The 27,549-nt window shown below is 36.0% G+C and overlaps 1 protein-coding gene across 2 annotated transcripts; it reads right to left on the bottom strand.

Annotated features, from left to right (window-relative positions):
• Positions 1 to 304: 304 nt before the first annotated feature.
• rnf34b (ring finger protein 34b) lies at positions 305 to 25,954 on the bottom strand. 2 transcript variants are annotated; one of them, XM_051909156.1, is made up of 8 exons: positions 25,790 to 25,954; positions 15,482 to 15,706; positions 12,650 to 13,090; positions 8,864 to 8,926; positions 8,383 to 8,584; positions 5,026 to 5,055; positions 4,116 to 4,157; positions 305 to 2,203 (listed from the first exon to the last, which is right to left on the bottom strand). In XM_051909156.1, exons 1-8 carry the CDS (start codon positions 25,793 to 25,795, stop codon positions 2,013 to 2,015), a joined length of 1,200 nt encoding a protein of 399 aa, XP_051765116.1. In that variant the 5' UTR covers positions 25,796 to 25,954; the 3' UTR covers positions 305 to 2,012. The 2 variants fall into 2 exon arrangements, with proteins under 2 accessions (XP_051765116.1, XP_051765117.1); XM_051909157.1 differs by lacking the exon at positions 4,116 to 4,157.
• Positions 25,955 to 27,549: the final 1,595 nt, after the last annotated feature.

The following is a 27,549-nucleotide window of genomic DNA, read 5'->3' as shown; positions in this document are numbered from 1 at the left end:
CAGATATTACGATCGATTCCCGCCTATTTTTTTTTTTTTTTTTTTTTTTTGCCGCTCGAGTTGAGGCTTACAATTGAATATAGGTCAGGTTACCTCATACAGACAGGCTTACCTTGATGAATCCGTTCTCCAGAATAATCAGCAACTCTATCGCGGTATTGTGCCATTAATATATTTTAAATTCTATCTGCTGACGTCTGACTGTGTGTAACGTATTCTATTCTCATGACTGCGTTGCACTCAACAGCCATTAGAGGGCGCAGATCAGCATTTTCCGTTTGCGCCTCAGAAAAAGAGTAAATACTGAATGAGAAAAATCTTTATTTTGTTAGTTCAAGGTACCATATTTTATTAAATTTAATAAATCATCTTTGAATTACCAAAATAAAAAGTTCAACATTCCAAAATACAAAGACCAAATCCCAAAACGTTTTCCAGCGCTCAGTTTTAAGTCATTTAGAGTGTAGTCTTGTCCATTGTCTGCTCAGCTAGAGTAGTTACCTACTACCAAGTGACATCTTTTAGATATAGCAGCATTAGAAACATACACATAAGCACAGTGTCAGTGTTGGGCAGACGGGTGTGGAGATGTTTTAGAAGCAAATTAAAAACAGTCTGATTATAGAAATACATGAATGTGACACTAGAATGCAAAATTCTACTGTAGCATTATTTTTTGACTGATTCAAAAGATAAACAACAAAATCAGTGTTGTTTACATTCAAGGAAAAACTGGAACGCTGAAGGGGGATGAAACATTTAAAAGAAAAACTGGAGAAAAGAGGAAAATATATCCATATACTTCATGTACGTACATCTTTTTCACATGTATATAAAATCATATATGTTTAATTGATTAAGTTTTCCTTTATATTTGTCTAGGCAATACCACAGACATACTAACTTGCATTTGACTACAGAATTCACAGCAACAAAGGGCATCTGGAGGAATCAATCTTAACCTGATCTAGAAAATTAATTCACAAAAAGGTAAAGAAACAGTTTATTCAACTTAAATTAAATTGCTATAGAGCAAATGCAATAGAGAACTGTGACGCGTAAATCCGTGTAGCACCGCTTGTGGAAATCTTTGATGCCATGTAAATGTACAACACACCACACCAAAAAACGGACATCTTTCATGGTATTGCTGGAGATGAGTAACATTGGACTAACAGTAAAAACATAATATTTTGTAATTAAAAAATAAAGGTGAACCTTACTTATGGCGGCCGGGCTAACTTCCATTACCCTGATACCCACCCTATTATCAGTTAAAAATCAGTTAGCACATATTGTTTATTCAGAACAATGGAGACAAACTTGATGTTTGACAGATAATGCAAAATTTGATCAAGATAAAAAAAGTAATTGAGGTTCCAGTAATAAGCTACATAACGGCAGATGCTGGATTCCAGTGACTCTGAAAAAATACTCATCATCTTGCTATAAATAACTGCTAGCTGGTTATTTGATCCTCTGTCACGGATGCTGAATTGTGGTATGCCAATACATGAAAATAACACGCTTATTAATAATATAGCACGGAAAAACATAAACCAGAAGCCGTTCTGCACATTTCTACTTTGGCACCTACGTTCCCCCTTCACGGCATTGGTCTTCACTGTTGCTACGACAACATGCATCTTAATGGCAATCGGTTTCTCTACACTCGCACACGTAAAGATTTCTAATATTGCACATACAATAACACATTTCCAAAATGTTTACAGGAATGTAAACCATTTAAACTTTCATATTTTTATACTTTATTCCTCTAAAATCCATCTTCCCTGGGTTAGTATCCACAGAAACTCATAAAAGTGTCAATGAATGACCAAATAAAAATGTGCAGCAGGAAATTCTCAAGGTGTGCGCAGTACCAGTTTCCACGACTTTAACCCAGTGTGAAACTAAAGGGGCAGTCTCTTGATCCAGTCACGGCCCCGGCCTGCTCAGTCCAGCAGGAACCATCTCGTGTGCTGGTCTTTCAGTAGAGGTGATGCTCGTGGTTAAGACTTGAAGACGTGCACCGCCCGCACCACATACTGCCTGCAGATGGGGCACTCGTTCATCCTCTTGCCGCACTTGGTGCAGGTGACCATGTGACCACACTCTAGCAGAACGCAGTCTATCACGGCATCCATGCAGATACGGCACAGGTTCTCATCAACGCCGCCCAGCTGAGCTACTTGCACACCATCTGCAAGACAATATATGGATGGTTTGAGATCTTGTTTAATAGTCTATCTCTCTTGTGCGCCTGTTCTGCTCGTGTGTAATGAGGTTTGCTTTTTACCTTGGGAAAGATTTTTTTTGTACATACTGTAGCTGCATAGACAAAGACATTTTTAAAGAAATTTTGGTAACACTTTACAATAAGGTTCATTAGTTAACATTAGTTAACTACATTAGTTAACATGAACTAATAATGAACTGCACTTATACAGCATTCAATAATCTTGGTTATTGTTAATTTCAACATTTACTAATACATTATTCAAATCTTGTTAACATTAGTTAATGCACTGTGAACTAACATGAACAAACAATGAACAACTGTACTTTCATTCACTAATGTTAACGAAGTACAGTATACAGTAACAGTAACAAATGTATTGCTCATGGTTAGTTCATGTTAGTTAATACATTAACTAATGTTAACAAATGAACCTTATTGTAAAGTGTTACCGAAATTTTGAGCAGTAAAAACGTGATGTAAATTTTCATTTTAATTAAAATGCTTTAAAGAAATGTTACGTGTTCAATACAACTTAAAACTCCATTGAAAGCATTTTTGATTATGTACAAATAGACAGAAAATCTTTTCGTCTTGCCCCCTAATTTAATAAAATCAATTACGATGGAAATTATAACGGCCATGCATGTTGAATTGTGAATATTTTGTTAAAGGACAAACAAAAAAATCTTTAAAAATGTTCATTATTTGAGCATGCAATTTTTTTTAAAGAAAATTAAAAAACAATTTTATAAAATATAGCTGCAAGCAGCGATAAGGGGGCCAAGCCCCAAAGGGGCAGCAAAAGCAAGAAGAGCAAAAACATTAGAAAGAATGGCAACTAGTTAGCATGCTAACCAATTAGCATGCTAAGTTAACTAACATAAGACAACAAACACAGGCATGGTCAAATTCAGAGAGGTATTTCTCGGGAATGGTAGCAAATATCAAAAATCTGTTTAGTCATTTCTGTGCGGCTCAGTCCAAAGATTATCTGATCATATTTTGTACAAAATTGGACCAAATTTGTAGGAGGAATAGTGAAAAAACTGTTTTCATTCACTTCAAAATGGTGGACAAACAAAAAATTGGAAATTGATAAATGAGATATTGTCAGAATCTGCATAAGCCAAGGAACGTAAGGACACAGAGAACACAAAATTTGGACAATGTTTTAAGAAGTTATAAGCATTTTTGCAAAAATCTGAAACACTAGGTGGTGCTGTGTTCAAACTTCTCATCTCAGGTACCTTCAGGACATGCTGTTGATGATCCCTACCTAATTTTGTGTTGACATGTCAAATTGTTTAAGAGATGCTAAAATTTATAACAAATTTCAAAATGGCGGGCCGATAGTCACTCCTTTAAGATCTTTGACATCTTTCTAGCCAGTCAATCTCAGCGGTCAGACCTTTTATTGAATCATATACAGTATGTGCTTTCAACTCTCCTGTACGGCAGACTAATCCAGTATTTGCTGATGTCAGTCTTATTATCTCAATTAATTGCTCTATAAAAAACGAAATGGGGCACATCCTTAAAGCATCTGAAGCTTGGTCCTTCTCCAAAAAGCCACTTAATATTTTGTCTCAGACTGGACAGCAATAATCTTCGGATCATTTTAGGCTATTTTCCAAGCAGTGTTACTCGTAATATAATTAATGATGGCAAGGTGCAATTACAGTAATGTGACAAGCTATAAAAAGACAGACAGATCACATTAGGAGCACAATTCATAACACAAATGGGATCGTGCACGTGAGAACCACATATCAAACTCTCCCAACATGCATTGGGAAGAGTCATTTTTCATTCATTGTGATGAGATGATGGTAATGATGATGTTGGAGCCGCATTAAAAAAGGCTGAGTCTTACCTCCGATACCTCCATTGCATATAGGAGGAGGGTAAGCTATGACTTTGATTGACAAACATAGTAATGGCAGAGTTAGCGTTATTAGCATTGGACAGCACTGTCAAAAAGCTCACATGCATTTAGAAAATTGTCTTTTCACACTTGAAATTGTTACCCTAAGTTATGATGTTCAATTTTTCACACTGTTCATAATTCGCTAGGTTAGTAATTAATCAAGGTTTTGATATTTGTATATATTTGTAAACTCTGGTTTAATGTTTTTATTTGAATATTTATGCATTTAAATATTTGTTTAATATAGATATTTTTTAAAATTTAAATATTTATGCATTTAATGAATTTGTCACAATATATGGCTACTTTTAAAAGAACATCAATGAAGTGAGATGCGCAGAATGGTGTAGTTATGGCATCTATCAGCAGGGGCTAACTACTCACGCTAACTAGCCAAATCCTGACCCCAAAAGACATTAATCCAGAGTTAAGCATGGTGTGCAAAGCCTATATTTACACTGTTATCATGACAGACAACACTTCACACTAAACGATCAAAATAAACAGAGGTTAACATCTCAAGTAAAAGTGTTGTTATTGTTAACTAAAACTAAAGCTATTAAAATGTTTTTGTTAATTGAAATAAAGCTGAAATAAAGTGAAATTACACAGCAAAAATAAGAAATGTTGCCTTGGCAACTAATGGAAATAAAATAAGTCTAAGTTACTTAAAATATACTAAAACTAAAATAAAAATAAATTAATGCTAAATAGAAATATATATAAAAACAAAAAAGCACAACACTAAAACAAACTAAAATTAATATTCAAAGTGAAAATAAAAATGTAAATGTTATTAAAAACAAATACTAAAATAACACTGTCAAGTACAATGTATCAAAACAGGTTGGCTTACCTGCAGCTAGGCTGTTGCTAACATTTTCCACTGCAAGGAAAAGAAAATAAGAAGAATCAATTTTATGGAGAGCACAAGCCTGTTTGAAAATCACATTAGCCACAGCTGATTTGGGGCTGATCCTTGACTGATTCAATTTCATGTTGTTTTCTTCTCACATGCAGTCTGTCAAAAAGATTTGAAGACTGTGATAAAATGACTGCTTTCTTTCTCATCCATCGCTCTTATTATATGATGCCAGCTGAGCTCTTTTCAGCCTGAACATCTACAAAAGCTGACCACAGAGTTTCCCTCTCATTATTTTGCCAATTATATAGCCAGTAGAAGATAAAATGGTCTGTTACATAAAGTTTCCAAGGAACATTTCATGTACTATTCTACTAATTAAAACATCTTCATGATATCTTCTATGAGAAGGATCATCTGCTTAAAAAAAAAACATTTTTGACAGAATTCAGACAGCTTATAGGGACGAAGTCCAAAGATTGGCAGTGTGGAGTTCAGACAATAGTCTCATACTGAACTCTTTAAAAACAAAAGAACTCATAATAAACTTCCGAAAGAGCAGTGCAGTCCCTGGGCCTTTATGCATTAACGGGGACAATGTGGAAATTGTCCCTCTTTTCAAGTTCCTTTGCAAATATATCTCTGCAGATCTCTCCTAGGCTATTAAAATCTTTGGAAGCTTGTTTCCACCACTAAAAAAGGTAATTGTGACTTTTTATCTTACAATTCTGACTTCTTTTCTCAGAATTGCGAGATATAAACTCAAAATTGCGAGAAATAAAGTCAGAATTGCAAGTTATAAAGTCAGAATTGCGAGATATAAACTCACAATTGCAAGAAATAAAGTCAGAATTGCGAGATATAAACTCAAAATTTCAAGTTAAAATGTCAGAATTGCGAGATATAAACAATTGTGAGAAATAATGTCAGAATTGCAAGATATAAACTCATAACTGTGAGACAAAGTCAGAATTGCGAGATATAATGTCAGAATTGCGCATTATAAACTCAGAATTGCAAACTCGCAATTCTGACTTCTTTTTTCAGAATTGCGAGATATAAACTCGAAATTGCGAATTAAAATGTCAGAATTGCGAGATATAAACAATTGTGAGAAATAAAGTCAGAATTGCGAGTTATAAACTCACAATTGCGCATTATAAACTCAGAATTGGAAACTTGCAATTCTGACTTCTTTTCTCAGAATTGTGAGTTATAAAGTCAGAATTGCGAGAAATAAAGTCAGAATTGCGAGATATAAACTCGAAATTTCAAATTAAAATGTTAGAATTGCGAGATATAAACAATTGTGAGATAATGTCAGAATTGCAAGATATAAACTCACAACTGTGAGACAAACTCACAATTGCGAGAAATAAAGTCAGAACTGCGAGATATAAACTCACAATTCCGAGAAATAAATTTAGAATTGTGAGATATAAACTCACAATTTCAAGTTAAAATGTCAGAATTGCGAGATATAAACAATTGTGAGAAATAAAGTCAGAATTGCGAGATATAAACTCGAAATTGCAAGTTAAAATGTCAGAATTGCGAGATACAAACAATTGTGAGACAAAGTCAGAATTGCGAGTTATAAACTCAGAATTGCAAACTCGCAACTGACTTCTTTTCTCAGAATTGCGACATATAAACTCGAAATTGCAAGTTAAAATGTCAGAATTGCGAGATATAAACAATTGTGAGAAAGTCAGAATTGCGACTTATAATGTCAGAATTGCAAGATATAAACTCAAAATTGTGATAAAAAAATCAGAATTGTGAGATAAAAAGTCACAATTATACCTTTTTTATTTTTTATTCAGTGGCGAAAACAAGCTTCAATAAAAACCACAGCAATAGTCAAGAAGGCAGAGCAGAGACTCCACTTCCTGAGAATCTCCAAGCAAAATCAACTGCGAGTAAAACTGCTGGTATCCTTCCATTCTGTTCCAACGAGAGTGTGCTAACATACTGCACCTCTTTGTGGTATGCCAGCTACTCAGCAGCAGACAGGAGAGCCCTCCAGAGGGTCATCAGTACAGCCCAGAAGATCATCGGCTGCACACTGCCCTCCCTGGAAGCTTTATTCAGCACTCGTTGTCTAAGTAGGACAGCTAACATACTGAAAGACCCATTTCACCCTGGACATCATCTGTTTGTCCGGCTGCCCACTGTTAGGTGCTTCAGGTCCATTGTATCACAGACAAACAGATTTAAGAACAGTTTCTACCCCAGAGCCATACGGGAAAGGAATACTGTTACTCTGAACACTCAATTGCACTTTGAATGGACATATTTCAATTGCACTAATTGTATATAGGGCCACTGCAAGATAATGATGTGCAATATTTGTACATGCAACTCCTAACTTCAGTTGCAAAAGTTATTGTATTGTATTGTAATGTGTTATACTTATTGTGTCATAGTTATATCTATTGCTGTTATGCTGTTGTGGGTGGATGCACTGTAAACTTTGCTAACAAATTTCGTTTTTTTATGCATGACAATAGAAGGGAATTTAATTGAATTATTAAAATTGAATAATGTATTGAATCAACTAAAGTCTCTACCATTCTCTTTCTGCCTATGAATATTTTTGGGTGAATATAGGGCCCTGTTCACACCTGGTATTAAGATGTGTTTTGGTCGATTGGATCAAAAGTGGACAATGCTAAATACAGGTGTAAACAGGGTCTAAAATGTTTTGAGCTTGTCCACTTTCAACCACTTCCAAAGGTAGTCAAACGCATTCAAATGGATTGCTTTCGTAGTGTAGACGCTCATGTGGTTGAATGCGTTCGAACAGCCTCAAAAGACCATCTACTCTCCGCCTACTGACCTAATGCGTAAACATTATGGGAAGCGCACTAGCCAGACTTTGTCGGCTAAAGACCCAAGTTTGGTTTGAAGATGAAAAACGTACCAAACACAATGTTCTCACACCATTCCTGATTTCTAACACACTTCACCGTGGTCTTGCGACTAAGAGAGCACAAATTAAAGCTGAGGCTCTCCGTATGTTTTTCGTCATCTCCAGTCATATTCATATGTAAATTGTGCGAGCTTATTTTGTCCATTAGTTCGAAAGATCTGAAAAAACACATTCATTTACCCGTCCATAGACCCTCCCCTTGAAGCAATCAGGACAGAAGTGGTCAAAAGTGGACAAAAGAGACTAATTAAAACATGTGTCTTTCTCGTCTACTTGTGATCCGATAGACCAAAACACCTTAACACCACATCTTAATATCGGGTGTAAACAGGGCCTAGATGTTTTAGAAACAACCACAGTATAAGTAGACCACTTTAGGTAGAGTCTAAACTTATATGCGTCACATTGAGTCTTACTTGATCTTCTGTTGAGTTCGTTCTCTCTGTAAAGACGATGGACGCGCTCCACCAGCTCCCATTTCTCACAGCAGCCTGAATAGTTGACAAAGTTGCGGGCGAGAATCTCTTTCAGCTGCCGCACCGTCAGGCTCTCGATGTCGTCCTCGCGGGACAGGTCCGAGAGGGAGGCACGTGCGCGTCTCTGCGTCGCTGGGCTCGCCTGCTCGGGACAGACGTCAACAGAGACGTGTGAACAGATGGGTTATAGCATTTATCTGTAGTCCACACTGATATTACACCAGACTGCTAATTTTTAACTTCTGTAGATGTTCTTCTTTGCCAAACACTAAGCAGTTATTGGATGCCACTGAATTATTAATGTTAATGGATGCTGAGAGAATCGAGGGGTTTTAAAGTAACCCAATCATCTTCACAGTAGGTGGCACAATCACTCAAGGCATGCTGATTTTGAAGTGAACACAGGGATGGTTTGTCTCACCTCCAGTATGTCGTCATGAGGCTCCAGGTTGAGGAGGGAAACTGATGCAGCATCTCCATGGTCCTGAAGATAAAACACAGAAATCAAGATCTTAGATCAGATTAAGACCTGGTTGAAGTCAGAATGTGTGTTCTGTGTGGTGATCACACGGGTGCTGTGAGTTCAGATCCCATCATCTCTCCTCTTTAGTGTTTGTAGTTATATAGAAAAGAAAACTGGATAGATTAAAGCTATGGATATGGATAAAAACATATGCTAAATTAATAAATGTAATAAATGGTGGATTGGCCAGAAAAAAAAAAAAAAAAAAAGAGTAAAATGTGGTATGTCTGACAACTTACTTGATCTTATATATTAAATCTTTTAATTTAAGTTTTAGAATATAAATTCAAGCCATATTTAAACACAAACATGTTATACATAGCGAAAACAAACATAAAAAATATTATATATAATAATATATAATATACTATCGTTCAAAAGTTTGTACAGTCAAAAGTCAGTAAAAAATGTAAAAGAAAGGTACAGCAAAAGCAGTAATGTTGTGAAATATGATATATTTACATATCTATATTCTATCTGAATATAGAATTAATCATTTTAATTTGATCATTTTAAAATGATCATTTATTTTTTAAAATTGGGATAATTTAATTCCTGGGATGCAAAGCTGAATTTTCAGCATCATTACTCCAGTCTTCAGTGTCACATGATCCTTCAGAAATCATTCTAATATGCTGATTTGCTGTTCAAGAAACATTTATTATTATTATTATTATTATTATTAATTATTATTATTATCATCATCATCATCAATGTCCAAAACAGTTGTGTTGCTTAATATTTTTGTGGAAGACATGATTTTTTTTTTTTTCAGGATTCATTGATGAATAGAAAGTTCAAAGAACAGCATTTATAATATAATATAATGTAATGTAATGTACTGTAATTTAATATAATATAATATAATAAAAATTGAGATGCATTACAAAAATACTCCTAAGATACATCACCATATATTATTCAAGTACTGTAAATAATAAATAAATATATATTATATTGTATTAAAATTGCCTCATTAAGAATTACATTTAATTTAATTTAATTAATTTTACTGATTATAAATTGTAAAACACATCCTAAATTAAATCTTAAAAAATTAGCCATTCTACTGGTTTTGGAAAGTTTTTACCTTGCAAAAAATGAGTACAATAAAAAGTCTTTCATGCAGTTCTCGAGAACTAACATCGCATATTCATGCATTTTTAAGTTTCAAAATCCTTTTTTCCCCCCACTTAAAAAAGTGAGATTCACTTTAAATCTCCATAAAAACTAGGAGTAATCTCTGTCTAAGCGCATTTAATTTAGATCATCTGCCATCACATTCTCACAATTAGCTTCCCTCGGTTCTGCAACTGCACATCAAATAACAACACATTACAGATTCAATCATTCATTCCCACTGACTGCAATATTTTCTTCCCTGTGTCATTCACGTAAGGACTGTGTGCAGACAGCGTTTGGATGGTTTGTTGGTCTCTCTCTCTTTTCCTATTTGCCGCATTCAGAACAATTAGCTAATGGCTCTGCGTTCATCCTGTCCGCTGTCTTGCAGAAGAATGACCGTGTCTTTATGAGAGGGCTCAGCACATGGACCGAGATCTCACACACGGGCCACATACAGACATCGTGCAGCTTTGCTGGCTGGCTGGGTATTAATAATGAATGGGTCAGTCTGCCAACTCAGGCTCTAAAGTCACACTAGACCATCACAGTCCTGAACACACAGAGGCACTCTTTAAAACTACGTAAATTCACCCTGAAGTTATCAAAATTAGTCATTTTCCTCTTAAAAAGCACTTTAATGTCTGTGCTGTTCAAGTGTAAGTGTACTAAGTCATTCAGGAATTATCAGACAACCTATTCCAACATTACGTAACACGCTCAGCATGTCACATCTAAATAAAAAGGAAAGGCTTAAACGTCACAGCTAGCCTGGTGGGCTACAGCTGTTTCAAGTATCCACGCGGTCACGTCGCATCAAAGCACGTCAGAGCGGATGAGTGTCTGCTAACTGAGGGTTGTAAGCAGCTTAATAACTGTACAGAGAACAGAAGTCAATAGATCGGTCTAAAAAAAAAATTCTGATTGAGAAAAAATCCTTGATTATGTATTCAGAAAGTGATTGTGAATGACATAAAAACAACTGAAATGCGACTTAATGCAATAAAAATTTAAAAGATAAAAATTGACAGTAATGTTAAAGCAATACATTAGAAAAAAACTACGTTTTTTGGTTGTTTAATGTGCAATTTTAGGCATGTAATTTTAAAGGTTGAATGTGTAAGTGTTCTGTTTTCAAAATATTGCTCTATTTAGTGGCCATTAAACCATTAAAAACAAATATTATAAATAAATATCATTTAACAAAATAATTATAAAAATATTAAATAAATATTGTAAATAATAAGTATATGTATTAAAATGTATTTTAAAAATGTTGTAAATTGCCACATTAGGTAATACATTTAATTTAATGAAAATATCTTATTGATTATAAATGCTGAACCACACGTCTTATTGTAAATGAGAAAAAATATTATATATTGGACTTTCCATGTTAAAAATTAGTAAAATGAAAAAAGGTCTTTCAAGCGACATTCACGAAATGAAACAAAATAAAAAAATAAAAATATATATATATATATATATATATATACACACACACTTCTGCCGACGTCACACGTGACCTTTCCAATGTGATTACATAATGCGTGGCACATCGCAGAGCAGTGCAAGATGAGCATTTGTGGTTAAAAAGTATATACATTTTTATTTTTTTTTAGAAAATGACCTATTGTTTCGCTAGTTAAGACCCTTATTCCTTGGCTGGGATCATGCAGAGACCATTGAAGCTGCAACCCCAGTGAAGTCCACTATATGGAGAAAAATCCTTAAATGTTTTCCTCAAAACCCCTAATTTCTTTTCGACTGAAGAAAGAAAGACATAAACATCTTGGATGACATGGGGGTGAGTAAATTATCAGGAAATTTTAATTCTGAAGTGAGCTAATCCATCAATACAGTTTACGTTCACACAAAGTTCAGTTATTTACAGGAGTGACAACCGAATTCTATAACCAAACTCACACCCGTAAATTTTCTGGACTCATAACCGCATTCTTGGAAAACCCGCACGGAACCGGACCCAACAACTAGTTGTCTGTCACGTCATACAGTTCGAGAGAGCCGCTCTGCGCTGCACAAATGCGTGTCTACCCTGTGTTACGGGTTTTCATGTGTGGTTTCGGTAACTTACAGTGACAGAGATATGAGCTGTGTGTCATCTGAATGTTTTAGATCCAGTTACTGTTCTCCATCGGATATAAAAGCTGCTGTCGGTTAATGAAGATTTGATGGATGAACTCGAGCGCTTTGGACTCTTGTCGTGTCAAAAGTGATAAGACTTTTCAGTTTTATGGACGTTGCCATCTTTGATATTACTTTGGTCACTGTCTCTATGGTTACTGATAAGAGAATACAGGCTTGACTCCCATTGCACTTTCATACAGACAGTATTCAAGACGCTACTGTAAGTTGCTGTGTAAATGGGACTCACACATGTAAGTAAATGAGGTTGTCAATCCAAAAAACTGACGGTGTGCACATAGCCTAAAAGTGTTTGCTAAATTAATACATTTAAAAGGAAATAAGAATATTAGCCACCGATTGAGGTTCTGGTGGTGCAATGCACGCGAAAACAGTGACTGAAAGAAAGCGCCTCACCTGATTGGTTGTCCCTGAGCTATCGCTGCGACTGAGAGCTTCTCCCTGAGATGCGGCTACGGACAGCACCGACTGCTGGGAGGAGGAGCGCGCTGTGGAAGCAGGCAGTGTGGAGAGAGCGCGCGGAAGTGATGGTAGACTGTCCGTGTCCGCTACCGCCTCCTCTTCTTCCTCCTCCTCCTCCTCATCTTCCCCGATCTCCAGCTCGGCACCCAGATGGCAGAGCACCAGGTCCACCAGGTCCTCTTTCTCCCTGCATGTGTCCGTGTTGATGTTTCGCAGCGTGAGGTACTGCCGCAGGTCTTTAACGCGGAGTCGCATTAACCTGGGCCGCTGGAAGGCCGTGCCCCACAGCAGGTGGCAGGTGGCGCAGCGCCGCAGGTTTTCCTGCAGCACAGAACACAGCGAGCAAAAGCTCTTCTTGCAGTCCGAGCAAACGTGCTGCAAAGAGAGAGAGATGAATAAATGAAGCTACACTATGTAACTTTTTTTTGTTCAAAATTATCAAAATTGAATAATGAGAGAGTCCATCATAATAGGGATGGGCATTTTCGAAACCAACCTTTCAAATATAGCGAATATTTCAAATATATATTAATATTTTTCATAAGAGCTTGCCTCACCACAAGGTTTTTATAATTTTATGTTGGTTCGTAATCTTTAATAAAAATTGTAATGTCTTGGAGCGGGTATTTTTGATCCCGGACGAGCCCCCATAAATTTTACGACCCCCGGAGCGGTCTAGGGGTACGGAGGTCTAACATTTAAAAAAAATTGACATTAAAAAAGAAATGCATACAAACAATTTGCTGGACAAAGAACCACGAAACCGAGTGAATATAGTGCAGCAAAGTAATTTATTAAGTGTGAGTACTCTACTACATAAGGAAAGCTACAACAGTTGAGTGCATGAAGTTATTTGCATCATTTTTGGAATTTTCAGAGTGAACGCACTACTTGCACTATTTATACAACAAAATAGTATAGACTAATGCATGTACACAAATTGCTATGCACCTACTGCTTTGTGAAGGTTCAAAACATTTGTGAATCATTTGCTTTGAATCACTAATTAGGAACACATATCAAACTGCCAAAATCATGTGATTTCAGAGGTGGATTTAGTTTCGAAACAGTTCAAATTTCAATAGTTCATCCCCACCGCTAGCTGATCTCTGTGAACCCATGAACCAGTGTCTATATGTTTTTTACCTGATCTTGGATCAGTTTTAGAAATCTGTAGTAGAGCTGCACTATTAATCTTTAAAAGATCGCAATCTCGATTCAAACATTCTCATTCATAAATGACAACGTTTCGCCTGTGTCTTTTAAACCTTTTACAAAATTCACACCAGAATATTTGTGCTGCCGCTGAGCCAGAGAGAGCAGTTATCATGTATAGGTATGAAACAGCTTCACAAAGTCTTTTCAACCACGCACACAGAATCGTTATTTCTGTTACAAATATTCAAATTATCACAGAAGTACTGGGAAAAAAAAAAAGTTTATAGTTCAGATATAAACACTGATGTCTACGGAAAGATCAAAATAGAGTAAATCACCTTTTGAATGTAACTTGGTGCTTTAAATAACAATTGTGTTGCATGAAACAAGTGACGTATTTATGAGTGAGTCATTGAATCATTCATTCAAACAGTTAGTTGTAGTATCTTAGTGACGTGATTTATGGATCTCCAGGTAGTCACATATAACCGGGACGGGTCACGTGACAGGCGCATATAGCTGCACCTTCCAAGGAATGATTTTACTCTTACTGATGGATTTCCAGAGAACTGCATAAGTTTCATCATTCGCCCATGCGTGTTTCCGTGCATCATTTCCGTAAATAAAGGAAAGGGACGTAATTACCAAAACAATGTTCCTCTGCAATTAACTTGTAGTTTTATGCTTCAACCATTACATAATATAGCTTTAAATAGGCAACTATTATGTGTGCATTAGACCAGTGAGTTAATTACATCATGCTTTAGCTGTTTTGAATGACACTGACAGAATAGACACTAGTACCATCTAAAAATCACTGTGGTGTGAACATCATTTTTCAAGACACTGTCAGACTCTCAGAAGCAGTTGTGGCATCTCTGTCAGCAAGCTCAGTGGTTCTTATCAAATGCCACCCTGCTGATGAATGAGCTGTTCAATCAAACCATTGCACTCTGGGTTAAAGTCAGGTCTATCCATCAAGTCTGTGCATATGTGTGCTGATGTGAGCATCTGCAGATGAATCGCACTGTCTGGGTATCTGAGCGTCTGCAGACAGGTGTGAAATTGCTGATAGGACTTCAAAACACTGATGCTTTGTGGAAAAGTTAATGCTTAGATCTTTCATAACTTCTGTCCTTTGCCAGGAAATAAGGCATGCCAGATTTAGGCATGGCAGATCAATGTTTCCTGCACTTCTCGTCAGGAGTAATACATATATACAGTAGGTAGTCAACCAAAATGCCTATTACCGCCGAGTGTATCGCCGCTGCGAGACCGCAGCGTTAAATACAATGCAGTCACATGTGACACTCATTCTTGAAATCATCACCAGTTGGTGCAAAGGGACAGTTTGCAACATTGCTTAGTAAGGCTGTAACTGTGATGTTTTTACTTGTAAATTAAGATGAAATAAATTACTGGTAATAATAACAGTAATAGTATTAGGCCTATTATAACATTTAATCTTGGCAAATTATTTATCATGTAAGTGCTTAAGTGTTTCCAGCTATTTGACTACTGTTACAGTGAAATATTACAGTGTATGAAGTGTGCTTACATTTTACTGTACAATACTAGCCAGTAATTTAGATACCCCAGGCATCCTACCTTTCGTCTGAACACAGAGAAGGCCAGTCCGCAGGCTTTGCATGCCAGGCCTGCGCTTCCTGAGGTGGTGCTGCTGGGTGGGTAGGTGGAGTAACCAGCACTTGGGGCGAAGCGGAACGGCCCGGCTCCGGCTCCAAAGCCTGGCTGCTGGGTGCGGACCGCCCCTGTGCCCATCACCTCGTTCAGCAGCCCGCAACATGACGCCCACATGGAGGAGGCCCCCGCCTGGAGAACAACGACATGTTCAGAGTGTGTTATGATAAAGCAATGGCAAAAAAGATCTTGTACTTTACCACAGAGGGCAGAATTTTGTGCCAAAATTCCACTTTGCAACACAGGAATAAATAACATTTTAAAATATACTAAAATATATAAACAGTTATTTTAAATTGTAATAATATTTCACAATATTACTGTTTTTTACTGAACAAATAAATGCAGCCTTGGTGAGTATAAGAGAATCCTTTCAAAAACATTAAAAGACAAACAACAACAAAAAAAAACAATCAGTAGTGTATGCTTCACGTTATGTAACTTGTACATCATAAACAACTAAATCCACTCAACTTCAACACTCATAAACTCTGCTAGCAATCATCTAAAACAACTCAACGCTTTGCAGTCCTTAAGTGAATCCTCAAGGAACATGATACAGTGTAAATGGCTGTTAGGGCAAGACACGGTCCGGCTAATTGTAGCGAGCATTTAGAGTGTTAAAACGGTGTTGGCAGAGCAAAATGACTGTATGAGCTAAACAGCTGAGATTAATGGATGTCTCTCAGGTTTCAGCCAAATGCATGTGCAAACCAAACAATGCTTTCATAATAATCATAAAAGCAGACATTACCAGGAGTATTCTTACTCTCCAATGGTCTAACGGTCTGGAGTTTCTAAGAGCTTTCATTTACTTAAGGTGTAAATTTAGAAGCTGTTGGTTTCACTCTGCTGGATGTGTCATAATACTGCTGGCATAAGGTCTGGTTCACTTTGCAGATTTTTCTGGCCCAGACTTGCAAACATTTTTCGTATTACAAGTTTTCTAATATATCATGTTTAAATATGCAAATAAGGCATTATTTACTTAAAAATTCACAAATTTGCATAAAATTCTAGTACAAAAATCTGAACATTGGATGAAGTCAGTTTCAGAATTCTTGATTAATTTTTTTTTTTTTTTTTTTGACATATTAGAGTCAAAGGATTTTACAGAGGGGGTTTGTTTTGGGTATCTCTTTTTATCACTCCATAATTCAGAAAATACTGTGAACAGTCAGAAAAAAAAAAAATGTTTTTTTACAATTTTTCTTTAAAATAAAATGTTGTATATAATCTGGCAAATTATATATGAACAAATCCCTCTGTAAAAACCTTCAGAATATAGATAGGAATAAAACTGTAAAGTTTGGTGTAAGTAAGTGCTTCTGAAGTGGAGATATATGGCTCAGCGTATAAAAAAAATAATTTTGAGAAAACAGCCTTTAAAAATATGTATTGCAATTGAAATCTATAGACACAAATAGATAAAGTGCCAAAAAAATAAATGCTTAAAGGTGGATTTTGGATGTTTTCTTACCACTAGTCTGAAAAAACACTTTATTAAAAGCTAAAAAGCCTAAAATCTCAAAATTGAAAAAACAACGTTTTAGCCTGTAGTGAAAGTCGCAATGAAACTGTATTGTTGTTTCTTCTGTACTGACATCAGAGTGAAACAGATTATTGAAAAAGAAAAAACGTAGGACGAGACTTGGTTCTACCCATCGGTTGTTGATTAGATGGAGGCAGATCTGAATGCGAACCTCAGTTTGATTGTAAGAAAGAGGCGCCATTTAAGTGGACATAGTGATTGGAGAAGTCCACCACGTGTTCAGACAGATATTTGGGTTATATTTTGATTGAGAATCACAAGGTCAAAATAAATTGAAGAAAAATAGAAAAAAAAGAAACGTATGCATGGATGAACTGTTCACAATAACATGGATTTAGAAAATGGGCGCATTTCCATTTCATGCTGACTTTAAACTAGCCTAAGCTTGTTTCCGGGTCTTAGTTGGTCTCCCAGTCTGGAGGGTTTTGGAAACTTTTCAGCTGCTTAGGCTAAGAGAGCAGTTTAAACCAGAAAACTACCCAAAGCAAATCCAGTGATTCTTTCATTCTCTGAAGCACTTGCTGTATCAACCTGGTATGTTGTCTCCAGATGGACTGATTAAAGGTACACTATGCAACTTTTGTCCCTCTAGCAGTTAAAAAAACCAAACTGCATGCATTTTGTGGAAGAACATTGTTTTGGTTGTGCTTCGGCTTTGCGTGATTGTGCAGATGACTGTGGGTATCCTACTGCTCATAAAACATTCACTACTAGGCTTAAAAGGCAATAACCACTTTAGATGGACAGGATCTCAAGCTGAATAGCTGAAGACATTACTTAACAGACAAGGTACTTCCTCGAAAATAAATTCCAGCACAGCACTACAACAACCAAAATGAAATGACCCTTCAGAATAGATGATACTTTACAATAAACTCTGTTAGAGAGCAACATATGGCAATGTATCTGTTCAATAAAATACCTTACTGTTGTTGAGTAATAAAAACACCATCTCCATGTTGCTTTTACAACATTTCAAATCCCTCAGTTCTCGCCATCTCCGAAAAGCCAAGCCTTGTTTTATTACGAGCTCTGTCGCATTCTCTTTTTGCCAGCAGACCCTCCTCTGTTCACCATTTGTTTAAATCGGGTGATTCCCCGGAGGTTCGAGATTAAGCTGCTTCATGTCAACCTTTCTTGCTTGTTGTTAAGACTAACCTATGGCACTTTTCTCTATTTACAGATATGAGGAGACACACACGGGCAAATGACGTAAGTATGCAATTTCCAGAGAAAATCATCCCGACAGGTCTAAAATATTAACACTTATAATATAATAGTGAATCAGGGTAAGAAAAAACATGTTTTGGAAGAAGGATTGAAGGTGTATTGACTCATTATTTAAATTTAGTTCATTTTGAACGAAAAAAGTTACATAGTGCACCTTTAATAAAAACTCCTTTAAAAAAAGTCTGCCAATCAGATTCGTGCTTGACCAGGGAGTGGACAGTAAAGCATAAGAACTCAAAATAAACATAAAATCCTTGTACCGGCAACAACATCCATTGTTTCTTTAATCAATAAACCCTTATTCATGCATTAAAATGCACAGCTTTCATCAGCGCCTGTGACCCAACATGGCGTGATGTCTTGTCTCAGAATAACACTCTGGAGGTGGGGTGGGGGGTGAAAGAATGCATCTTCTGTTTAAGAGCAGGAGAATCAATGAGCTGAAATGAGCATATATACATCCTATGGTGCAGAGAGACAGAGAGAGATGAGCTGTTCTGTGTTTTACGTATCAGTGTTGGCTGAGCGGCTGGAATCTGTTGTTGCTCTTACACAGTGCAAAGCAGGTTAAGCCAGGCGAAGCTCTCCGTTTGGCCCATGGCTTTTGTTGTTTATACTCTTATATAATGCAGGCCAACACTGCTGTGTCTGCAGAACACTACAATTAGATATTAGTGATGCTTTCTCTTATATAGAAAGACAACAGAACACAAAATAAATATAAAAAATCAAATTAACTTACAACTTAATATAAAATATAAAATTTTAAATAAATACATAATATATATATATAAACAAAACGTGAGTGCTACAGACATTAAAGCAAAAGGGCTGGTTGATTTTTCAACACTTCTCGCGAATTGTTATGCTGATAATATAATTTGTAATGAAAAAAACCCCCACATTAAACTAGAAAAATACAATATACATAAATACACTACCATTCAAAAGTTTGGGGTTGGTAAGATTTTTTTAATGTTTTTGAAAGAAGTCTCTTATGCTCACCAAGACTGCATTTGTTGAAACCAAAAATACATTAAAAACAGTAATATTGTGAAATATTATTACAAAAAAAAAAAAAAACTATTTTAATATAGTTTATAATGTAATTTATTCCTGTGATGGCAAAGCTAAATTTTCAGCCTCACATGATCCTTCAGAAATCATTCTAATATGCTGATTTGCTGCTCAAGAAATATTTCTTATTATTATCAATGTTGAATACATTTGTGCTGCTTAAAATTTTTGTGGAAACCATGATACATTTTGTCAGGATTCTTTTGATGAATATAAAGTTCAAAAGAACAGCATTTATTTGAAATAGAAATCATTTGTAACATTAAATAAATGTCTTTACTGTCACTTTTGATCAATGTAATAAGACTTTGCTGAATAAAAGTATTAATATCTTTAAAAAAAACACACAATACAAATGTTTGAATGGTAGTGTATGCAAAAAAAAAAAAAAAAGATACCACAGTTCTCAAAGTTTCTATAACTATAGTAATTATAATAAAAAAATATATATTTATAATGTAATAAGTCTAAGCCAGTTCAAGAAGCACAATCCTTTATACTGAAGTCTGTTCCTGCAGATCACTAATACTTCCTGTTGTTTATCATATTATTAATGATGTTGGCTGTTCATGAAGTGCACCCTGGGTTTGAGTGGAGTCCCTCTGGCAGTGCACGCAGTATGTGAACAGTATGGCAGTTAGCGTGATCTCCGTGTTGCGTAACATAAGGTCAGGGCATGAAGCCGCTGCTCGTGCTTCAGTCTGGCAGAGAGCCGGTGGTGCAGCTTCCCCCTGTCACTTCAATTAAAACCCCGTGAGCTCAGCGAGGTGCCCACGTCCATCACAAAACCACTGAGAGAAGAACACAGCAAGAGCTCACATTTTTGTGTATTTATGCATTTGTTACTTATACATAGCAGCACTTTTTATAAAGCCTGTATGTATAGCACAATATGAAGTAATGTATGATTTTTAAACTTAGCAATGCATTTTAGATTTCCATTAATTGTAGAATGTAATTAATTATTATAATTTATTATAACTTACAATTATATCTGTGATATGCATGAATTATATATATATATATATATATATATATATAAACTTACTAATAAAATAAATAACTTAACACATCAATTTATATTCAACAATATTATCGATTTGACTGCACTGACACAATTGGATGAGAACTGAACTGAGCTGGACGATGACATCACTGTTGAAATGAACTAATTTAAAGGTGACCTATTTTCACAAGATGTAATATATGACCCTGGACCACAAAACCAGTCATAAGTCGTACGGGTATATTTGCAGCAATAGCCAACAATACATTGTATGGGTCAAAATTAGCGATTTTTATTAGCGAATCATTAAGATATTAAGTAAAGATCATGTTCCATGAAGATATTTTGTAAATTTCCTACCTTAAATATATCAAAAATTTATTTTTGTGAGTGGATATGCATTGCTAAGGACTTCATTTGGACAACTTTAAAGGCGATTTTCTCAATGTTTAGATTTTTTTGCACCCTCAGATTCCAGATTTTCAAATAGTTGTATCTCAGCCAAATATGTCCTATCCTAACAAACCATACATCAATGGAAAGCTTATTTAATCAGCTTTCAGATGATGCATAAATCTCAATTTCAAAAAATTGACTCTTGTGACTGGTTTTGTGGTCCAGGGTCACATATAAGTCTCTGGTGTCCCCAGAATGGGTCTGTGAAGTTTCAGCTCAAAATACCCCACAGATCATTTATTATAGCCCCTATTTGGGTGTGAGCAAAAACACACAGTTTTTGCGTGTGTCCCTTTAAATGCAAATGAACTGCTGCTCCATGCCCGCTTTCCAAAAGAGGGTGGAGCTTTAACAGCTCGCGCTTCGGTTGCTCAAAAACAACAAAGCTGGAGAATCTCACGCAGCCAAAATGAGGACTGTCAGTAACAGTGTTCAGCCTTACATTGTTCAAACCGGAGTCGGACACTGATGGAGAGACTCAGGAAGAAGTTACAACATTTAGAGTGCAACTGGACCTTTCTGAATAGTTAGTAAAGTTACTTTTATGTAGTTGCTGTGGAGTTGATTCAACTCATCGACTAGCATGTGCCGTCATGTTAATCTTTTGTGCAAAACCCGTGCCAAACAGAGCCATACACACCAGGCTAACGTTTATGATTGCTATCAAATGCTGTGGTCCAATAATTTTTTCAAAATATCGCTCGGACAGAAATGCTTCTTTTTTAGCAATTGAGCTTGCCAGGGTCAACTTGCAGGCTATCCAATCTAACGAGACTCTAAATAGTGTTCTGTGCTCGTCTGTGCAGCCAACGACAGAACAGTTAGCATGCTTTGCTCGAACTTTTGCCGTGGCATTAGAACTGGTACACCGTTGTCGCTTGCGAAAACGAAATGACGGCGCCATGGGTGGAAATGTGCAGATTAAGGGGCGGTAATATTATAATAAGATCCCCTTCCTACATCACAAGGGGAGCGAAATATGAGCGGCTCGTTTTGTCACATGCCTATATAAATAAAGGTGAATTGACTTGACTTTCCATAAAAACTAACTAACACAATTAGTTACTTTTTTAGGGAGTAACACAATACTGTAAAGCATTACTTTTAAAAGTAACTTTCCCCAACACTAGTTCAAATTATATATAGGCTTCAAAGAGGAAGTTACATAAATGACTGCCCAAGTAGAAGGAAAAATCCCCACATCTACTTTCCAGTGTTTGTTTATATAACACATGTGTGTGCGCACATCTTGTCCGTACATCTGACCCAGCGTTGGTTCTAGTAGTTTCTGACAGGTTGACAGTCTGGACGTTTTCAGCGATACAGTCTCCTGCTTTTAGAGATCTGATGACCTATTCTCTCACGTCAGAACAAGAGCGCTCGGACAGCTCTGTCTCATTCAAGGAAAACAGAGCATTACAGTTCCCTTAAGTCACGATTCGCTGCGCGGGGACTCATTTGAAAGCGAATCTTATGGTAAATGCTTATTTTTAATTGATGAGCATACTGGACTCCAGAGAGACCATGTGCATGCCGGCATCAACTGAATTCAGACTAATGTCTCCAGCGCTCATGATATAATACATGCAGAGACTTTTAACTGCATTTAAGCACTGGGAATAAGACAACTCGACAAGGCACGTTCCACTGACTTGAGACTGACGTTTCTTAAAAACAATGAATCAGCACTTCTGATTCACAATGGAATAAAGGAAAAGCAAATTCCTTGTCTCTCCTCTCACCTGCAGCGACGGCCTCTGTAAAGCTCAGGAAGAACTACGGAGAAATGAAATCCCTCCCACTGACAGAGATGCAAGACTTTTAATGACTTCTGAGTCTGACTAATGAGCATCGCATGAGAGTGCATAACTAATTACACCAGCAGATATGGGACCGAGCAGCTTTGAACATGTTGTTGGTTTAAGAAATGTTTCTAGAAGGAATAGTTCATCCAAAAAAGAAAATGAAGGAGTCAAGCCATAAACAATGACTAAAAACATCACAAAACTGATCCATATTACCCTAAATATAGTTATAAAAAAATAAATATTTTATAGTTCTGTCATGGTGTTTTTGTCCTTTTTGGAGCTCAACAGAGCATATATTAACTACAGTGTTATTTTAGTATCACTGAGATACTATTATAGTTTTTACTAATATTTTGGATTTTTATATTATTCATTTTTTATTTCAATTTTTAGTAATTTTGTTGTGTGTTTTTGTCATTTTTCATTAGTTTTTTTTCATTATTATTTTTTTTAATATGTCTTTTTTTTATTCATTTTTATCTTAGCTATTTTTAAATGAGAACTGTTGCCTAGGCAACTAGCTGAAATAAAATAAGTTTAAGTTTTTATATTTTATTTTATTTTATTTTAATTAACGTTTATATATTTCAAGTAACTATTTTTTTTTTTAAATGGTTTTAGTTTCCGTTTTAATTAACTATAATAACCCTGTTTCTATAAACTTTTCTTGCTTAGAAAAGAGCTGTGTGAAGATTCTTCAAAAACTTTCAGCATGAGGGTGAGTAAATTATGACAGAATTATCATTTTTGGGTGAACGAACCCTTTTGAAGAAGTGTAGGCACCTTTGGGATCTAATAAGATGTCAATAATAATAATAATACAGAATTTAGACAATGGTACAAAGACATATGTTTTTTTTTTTATTAAATGTAAATTTCGAAAAATCTTCATAATCATCAGTAGATTTTTTTTTGCTAACTTTATTACAAAATGACTGGCATTTCCAATAATGATCTTCTGGTGGAGATATGCCATTTCTTTCCACTGCTTTTTAATATGAAACAGATGAAGGTAGATTATCTCCATCTGAAATTTCTCCAGACTTTTGTTTAACTCTTTCTAGAGTCCTAAAAATAATGACTTCAGCTATAGTGTGGACCAGATACCAAATAAAGTAGAATATGAATGAATGAACAAATTAATACCATTGCCTGATATGTACAATATCAGGGTTCTAAACACCTCCAGAAACAATTACCACATTCATTAAAAAAAAAAAAAAACCCTGATACTGTCTGATTTCCCACTCAAATTAAGCAAAAGCAATGTAACAGGAGGGTAGATATCCTCAGAAAAATCTTTCTTTCAGGAGACAGTTTGTCCTTTGCTTCCCAGAAGATTCTGTGCTTTAAACGTGTCACTACACACAGTGTCATTACAGAAACCACAGGGAGAAAAAAGGCCAGACAGTGGTGCTTATGACTCTTATGAATGAAAGGAATTATTCAGAATTATCTAACGTGTGATTAACCCTCTTATTATACCCACTCACGCTTTGTTTCATGGCTGCTCCCTGAAGAAGTGAGGTCAATACTAAGTCAAAAAAAAAAACGCCTCACACTTTGAATGGAAATGAGTGTGTATTTGAAAGCATTTAGTCATTGTGTGCTGAACGCTGATAAAAATCTCATCACAATCACCTGATCATTTCTCCCCTGCAAGTAAATCAGCAAATTCCCACTATTAAAAACATTTAAAATACCACCACAATCATATAGCAACAAAACTTTATCACATCTCTCATCATAATCCATTGTTCTGACATTATATTTAGCTATCATGTCATAATTCAACTGTCATGTTTTAGAGGGTGAATCACTTCTGTTTCTCGTGACTGAGCAACTTTTCTCCATTCTGAACATCTCGTCAAATCACAACAATCATAATCACATGCACAATCATTTTTATCACAGCCTTTCCTCATTTTTACTGTCTACTATTCTGACATCATAATCACTATGCCATTTTTCAATTTTGAGTTTTAATGAGAGGAATCGTCTCCGTCTGAGCAGATTTTCCAGTTATAAAAACTCAGTCAATAATCACAATCGGAATCAGTCATTTTCATCTTCACACTTTTCTGGCATCATAACCACCATATGATAGTTCATTTGTGACGTTTATGTCCATTTATACCAGCCTGGCCAAACATTTTCATATATCATAATTCAAAACTGACATTTTTAGTCATTACTGTCTCGACTGATGATCCAATTATAACTGCTCCACCAGACATCACAATCATATTCATCACAATTCTAATGTCACAATCACTATGCCAAATGTCAGTTTAGCTATGACTGTTGGTCTAATATAACAAACAGAATCACTATTCTGACTCTCCTCTGGGAAATCACTTATATCCCTCCAGACTTTTTAAAATGTATGTACAACAAGGTACATTCAATAAACTAGCAATCATCACATTCATTTTTATAACTATTCTGAGGTAATAATCACTACGTACATAATTAAATCAAGCCATTTTTAGTAGGAGAAACTATGTGAATTGCTGGTCCACTGATATTAGCCTGATAGTTATCACAATCACTAATCTGACGTCCTAATCACTATACTATAACTAAATTGTGACGTTTTTAGCAGGGGAAATCACTTCTGTCCCTTATGACTGTCTGAGCTCCTTGTCCATTCATATCAGCACATCCAGTGACTGCTAGCAGAGACTATCCTCCAATCTCATTAGAGAAGTGCTACGATAAACTGGGTTATGATGATCGCTGCTTGTACATTCTGTTCCAAGCGTCCACTTGGGCAAATCAAGCTGCACCTGTCCTGATATCTACAGATACCGATAGTATCAAATCTCTCGGTAAATGATAATACAATGCAGCTGTCAGCCAAACAAACACTCTTACTGCAAGAGCATGCAAAAGAAGGAAGAACACGCGCATTGCTATTCGCAGAGTCATTTGATGCATCCAACTGATGCAACTCTTAAGAAGTCTGACTGTTGACATATCAAACGACAAATAGCCTACGGACATTAATTATTTTGTTGCTTCCACGCAGACGACAAATCTCGTCGATATCAGTACAAATCTGACATTTATTTCTTTTTACATACCTTCATTGCAACTTCCGTCCGTGAAAACTGTCGAATTCTAAAGTGATTTTCATCGCAAGGACGATCAGGAACACTCCATTACGTCTTCTCTTTCTGTCATCCTTGTGTATGTGTAGAAAAGAGGATAACGTAATGGCAAAGCGCGGATCCGCCAATCCTGAAATAGCAAGGGCCGCTGGTATGTATAGCAGCCAATCGGCGTTGCGTTTTCCGGCGAGTGGGCGTGTCTTAGCGCCACGCATGTGTGCAGGCAACGGTTTGATGCAGCGACACTGTAGTGTGACCCTCTAACTGCTCTGTCGACAGACCTAGTTTGGAGGCAGATGTGTAAAACGCTGATAATTACGTCCAGTTCTGATTTGCGCATTTCCCTAGACGTGCTAATTAAATCCATACTCTCAGTTTCAATAACAAGGAAAATTGTCTTAATGTGCGAATTATTTAGTTACTTTCAACAACGCAGTCTGTTGGGGTTCGTCTGGTGCAGCCTAATTTGATTTTAAACAACTTTTTATGATATACTTACGATATATAAAATGTATACATATAATATGTAACATTATATGAATGTATACAAATAACAGTAGGCTACTTTTGTTTTTGTCTGTGTAACGTCCGACGCCGACGGAAAGCTCTCGAGCGGTCTGTTGCTATGGTTACCTCTTCAGGCGAACGCGATTTCCGTTCTCGAGCGTTTAAGTGAGCTCTCTGACTAACTTTTAATCTAAATATTGTGGTTACTAAACACATTTAAATGAGTATGATTTAAATGTGTTTGTGGTTGTTGAAGACATTTAGCCTAAATGAGTATGATACGAACTGCCTGCTGTTTGTTTGGTCTACAGTTCACACTGGAAAGTGCTGGAATGTTTAGTGATGATGAGGTAGGCTATTTCACAATTATTAATCCTCACACGCGCTGCTCTCAAATACTTTAAAACTCAAACACCATATGTTTTTATTTTCAAAACTCATCACCTTAGCTGTCAAAATAAACCATTTGAACTCATTTACACAAATAATAACATATTTAGGAAATGCATATTTAATTAGGCAACATGCTCTAAATAAAATAATACAGTAAATAGAGCATCCTCGCCGACTTACATAATTAAAATCAATTTAATCTTTTATTTCAGTTGCATCAGAGTTTTACGCTTCAGCGTTGCATTGCAACACACGTCATTGTTTTACAATAAAGTGAGAAAGCAGGCCATCTAGTGGCCAGATAAGTGAAAGACAATCCATACAGATACTGCACACATGATTGAAATCAAAATCATTTCAAGGGATAGTTCACTTGAAAATGAAAATTTACTCACTCTCAAGTTGTTCCAAACCTGTATGTATTTCTTTCTTCTGCTAAACACAAAAGAAGATATTTTGAATAATATGGGTAACCAAACAGCTGATGAACCCCATTGACTTCCATAGTATGGGGAAAAAAATACTATGGAAGTCTTTTGGATCCCATGAACTGTTTGGTTACCGACATTCTTCAAAATATATATATTTTGTGTCTGTGTGTTCAGCAGAAGAAAGAAATTCATACAGGTTTAGAACAACTTGAGAGTGAGTAAACAATGTCAGAATTTTCTTTTTTTTTTGGGTGAACTGTCCCTTTAAGAAGCCAGATTTCTTCTGGAAGCATCTACAAATTCAAGGCTATTTAATATAACAATTCAATATAAAACATAAATGCAAAATACGTAAGCACATGTATCACCTGAAATGGGTTCAGTGCAAAAGTGAGTTTTACG

Source organism: Ctenopharyngodon idella, chromosome 10 (genome assembly GCF_019924925.1).
Source record: "Ctenopharyngodon idella isolate HZGC_01 chromosome 10, HZGC01, whole genome shotgun sequence".
NCBI classification, from domain to species: domain Eukaryota; kingdom Metazoa; phylum Chordata; class Actinopteri; order Cypriniformes; family Xenocyprididae; genus Ctenopharyngodon; species Ctenopharyngodon idella.
The sequence above is the reverse complement of the archived record's forward strand: the minus strand, read 5'-3'. Positions and strand labels throughout refer to the sequence as shown.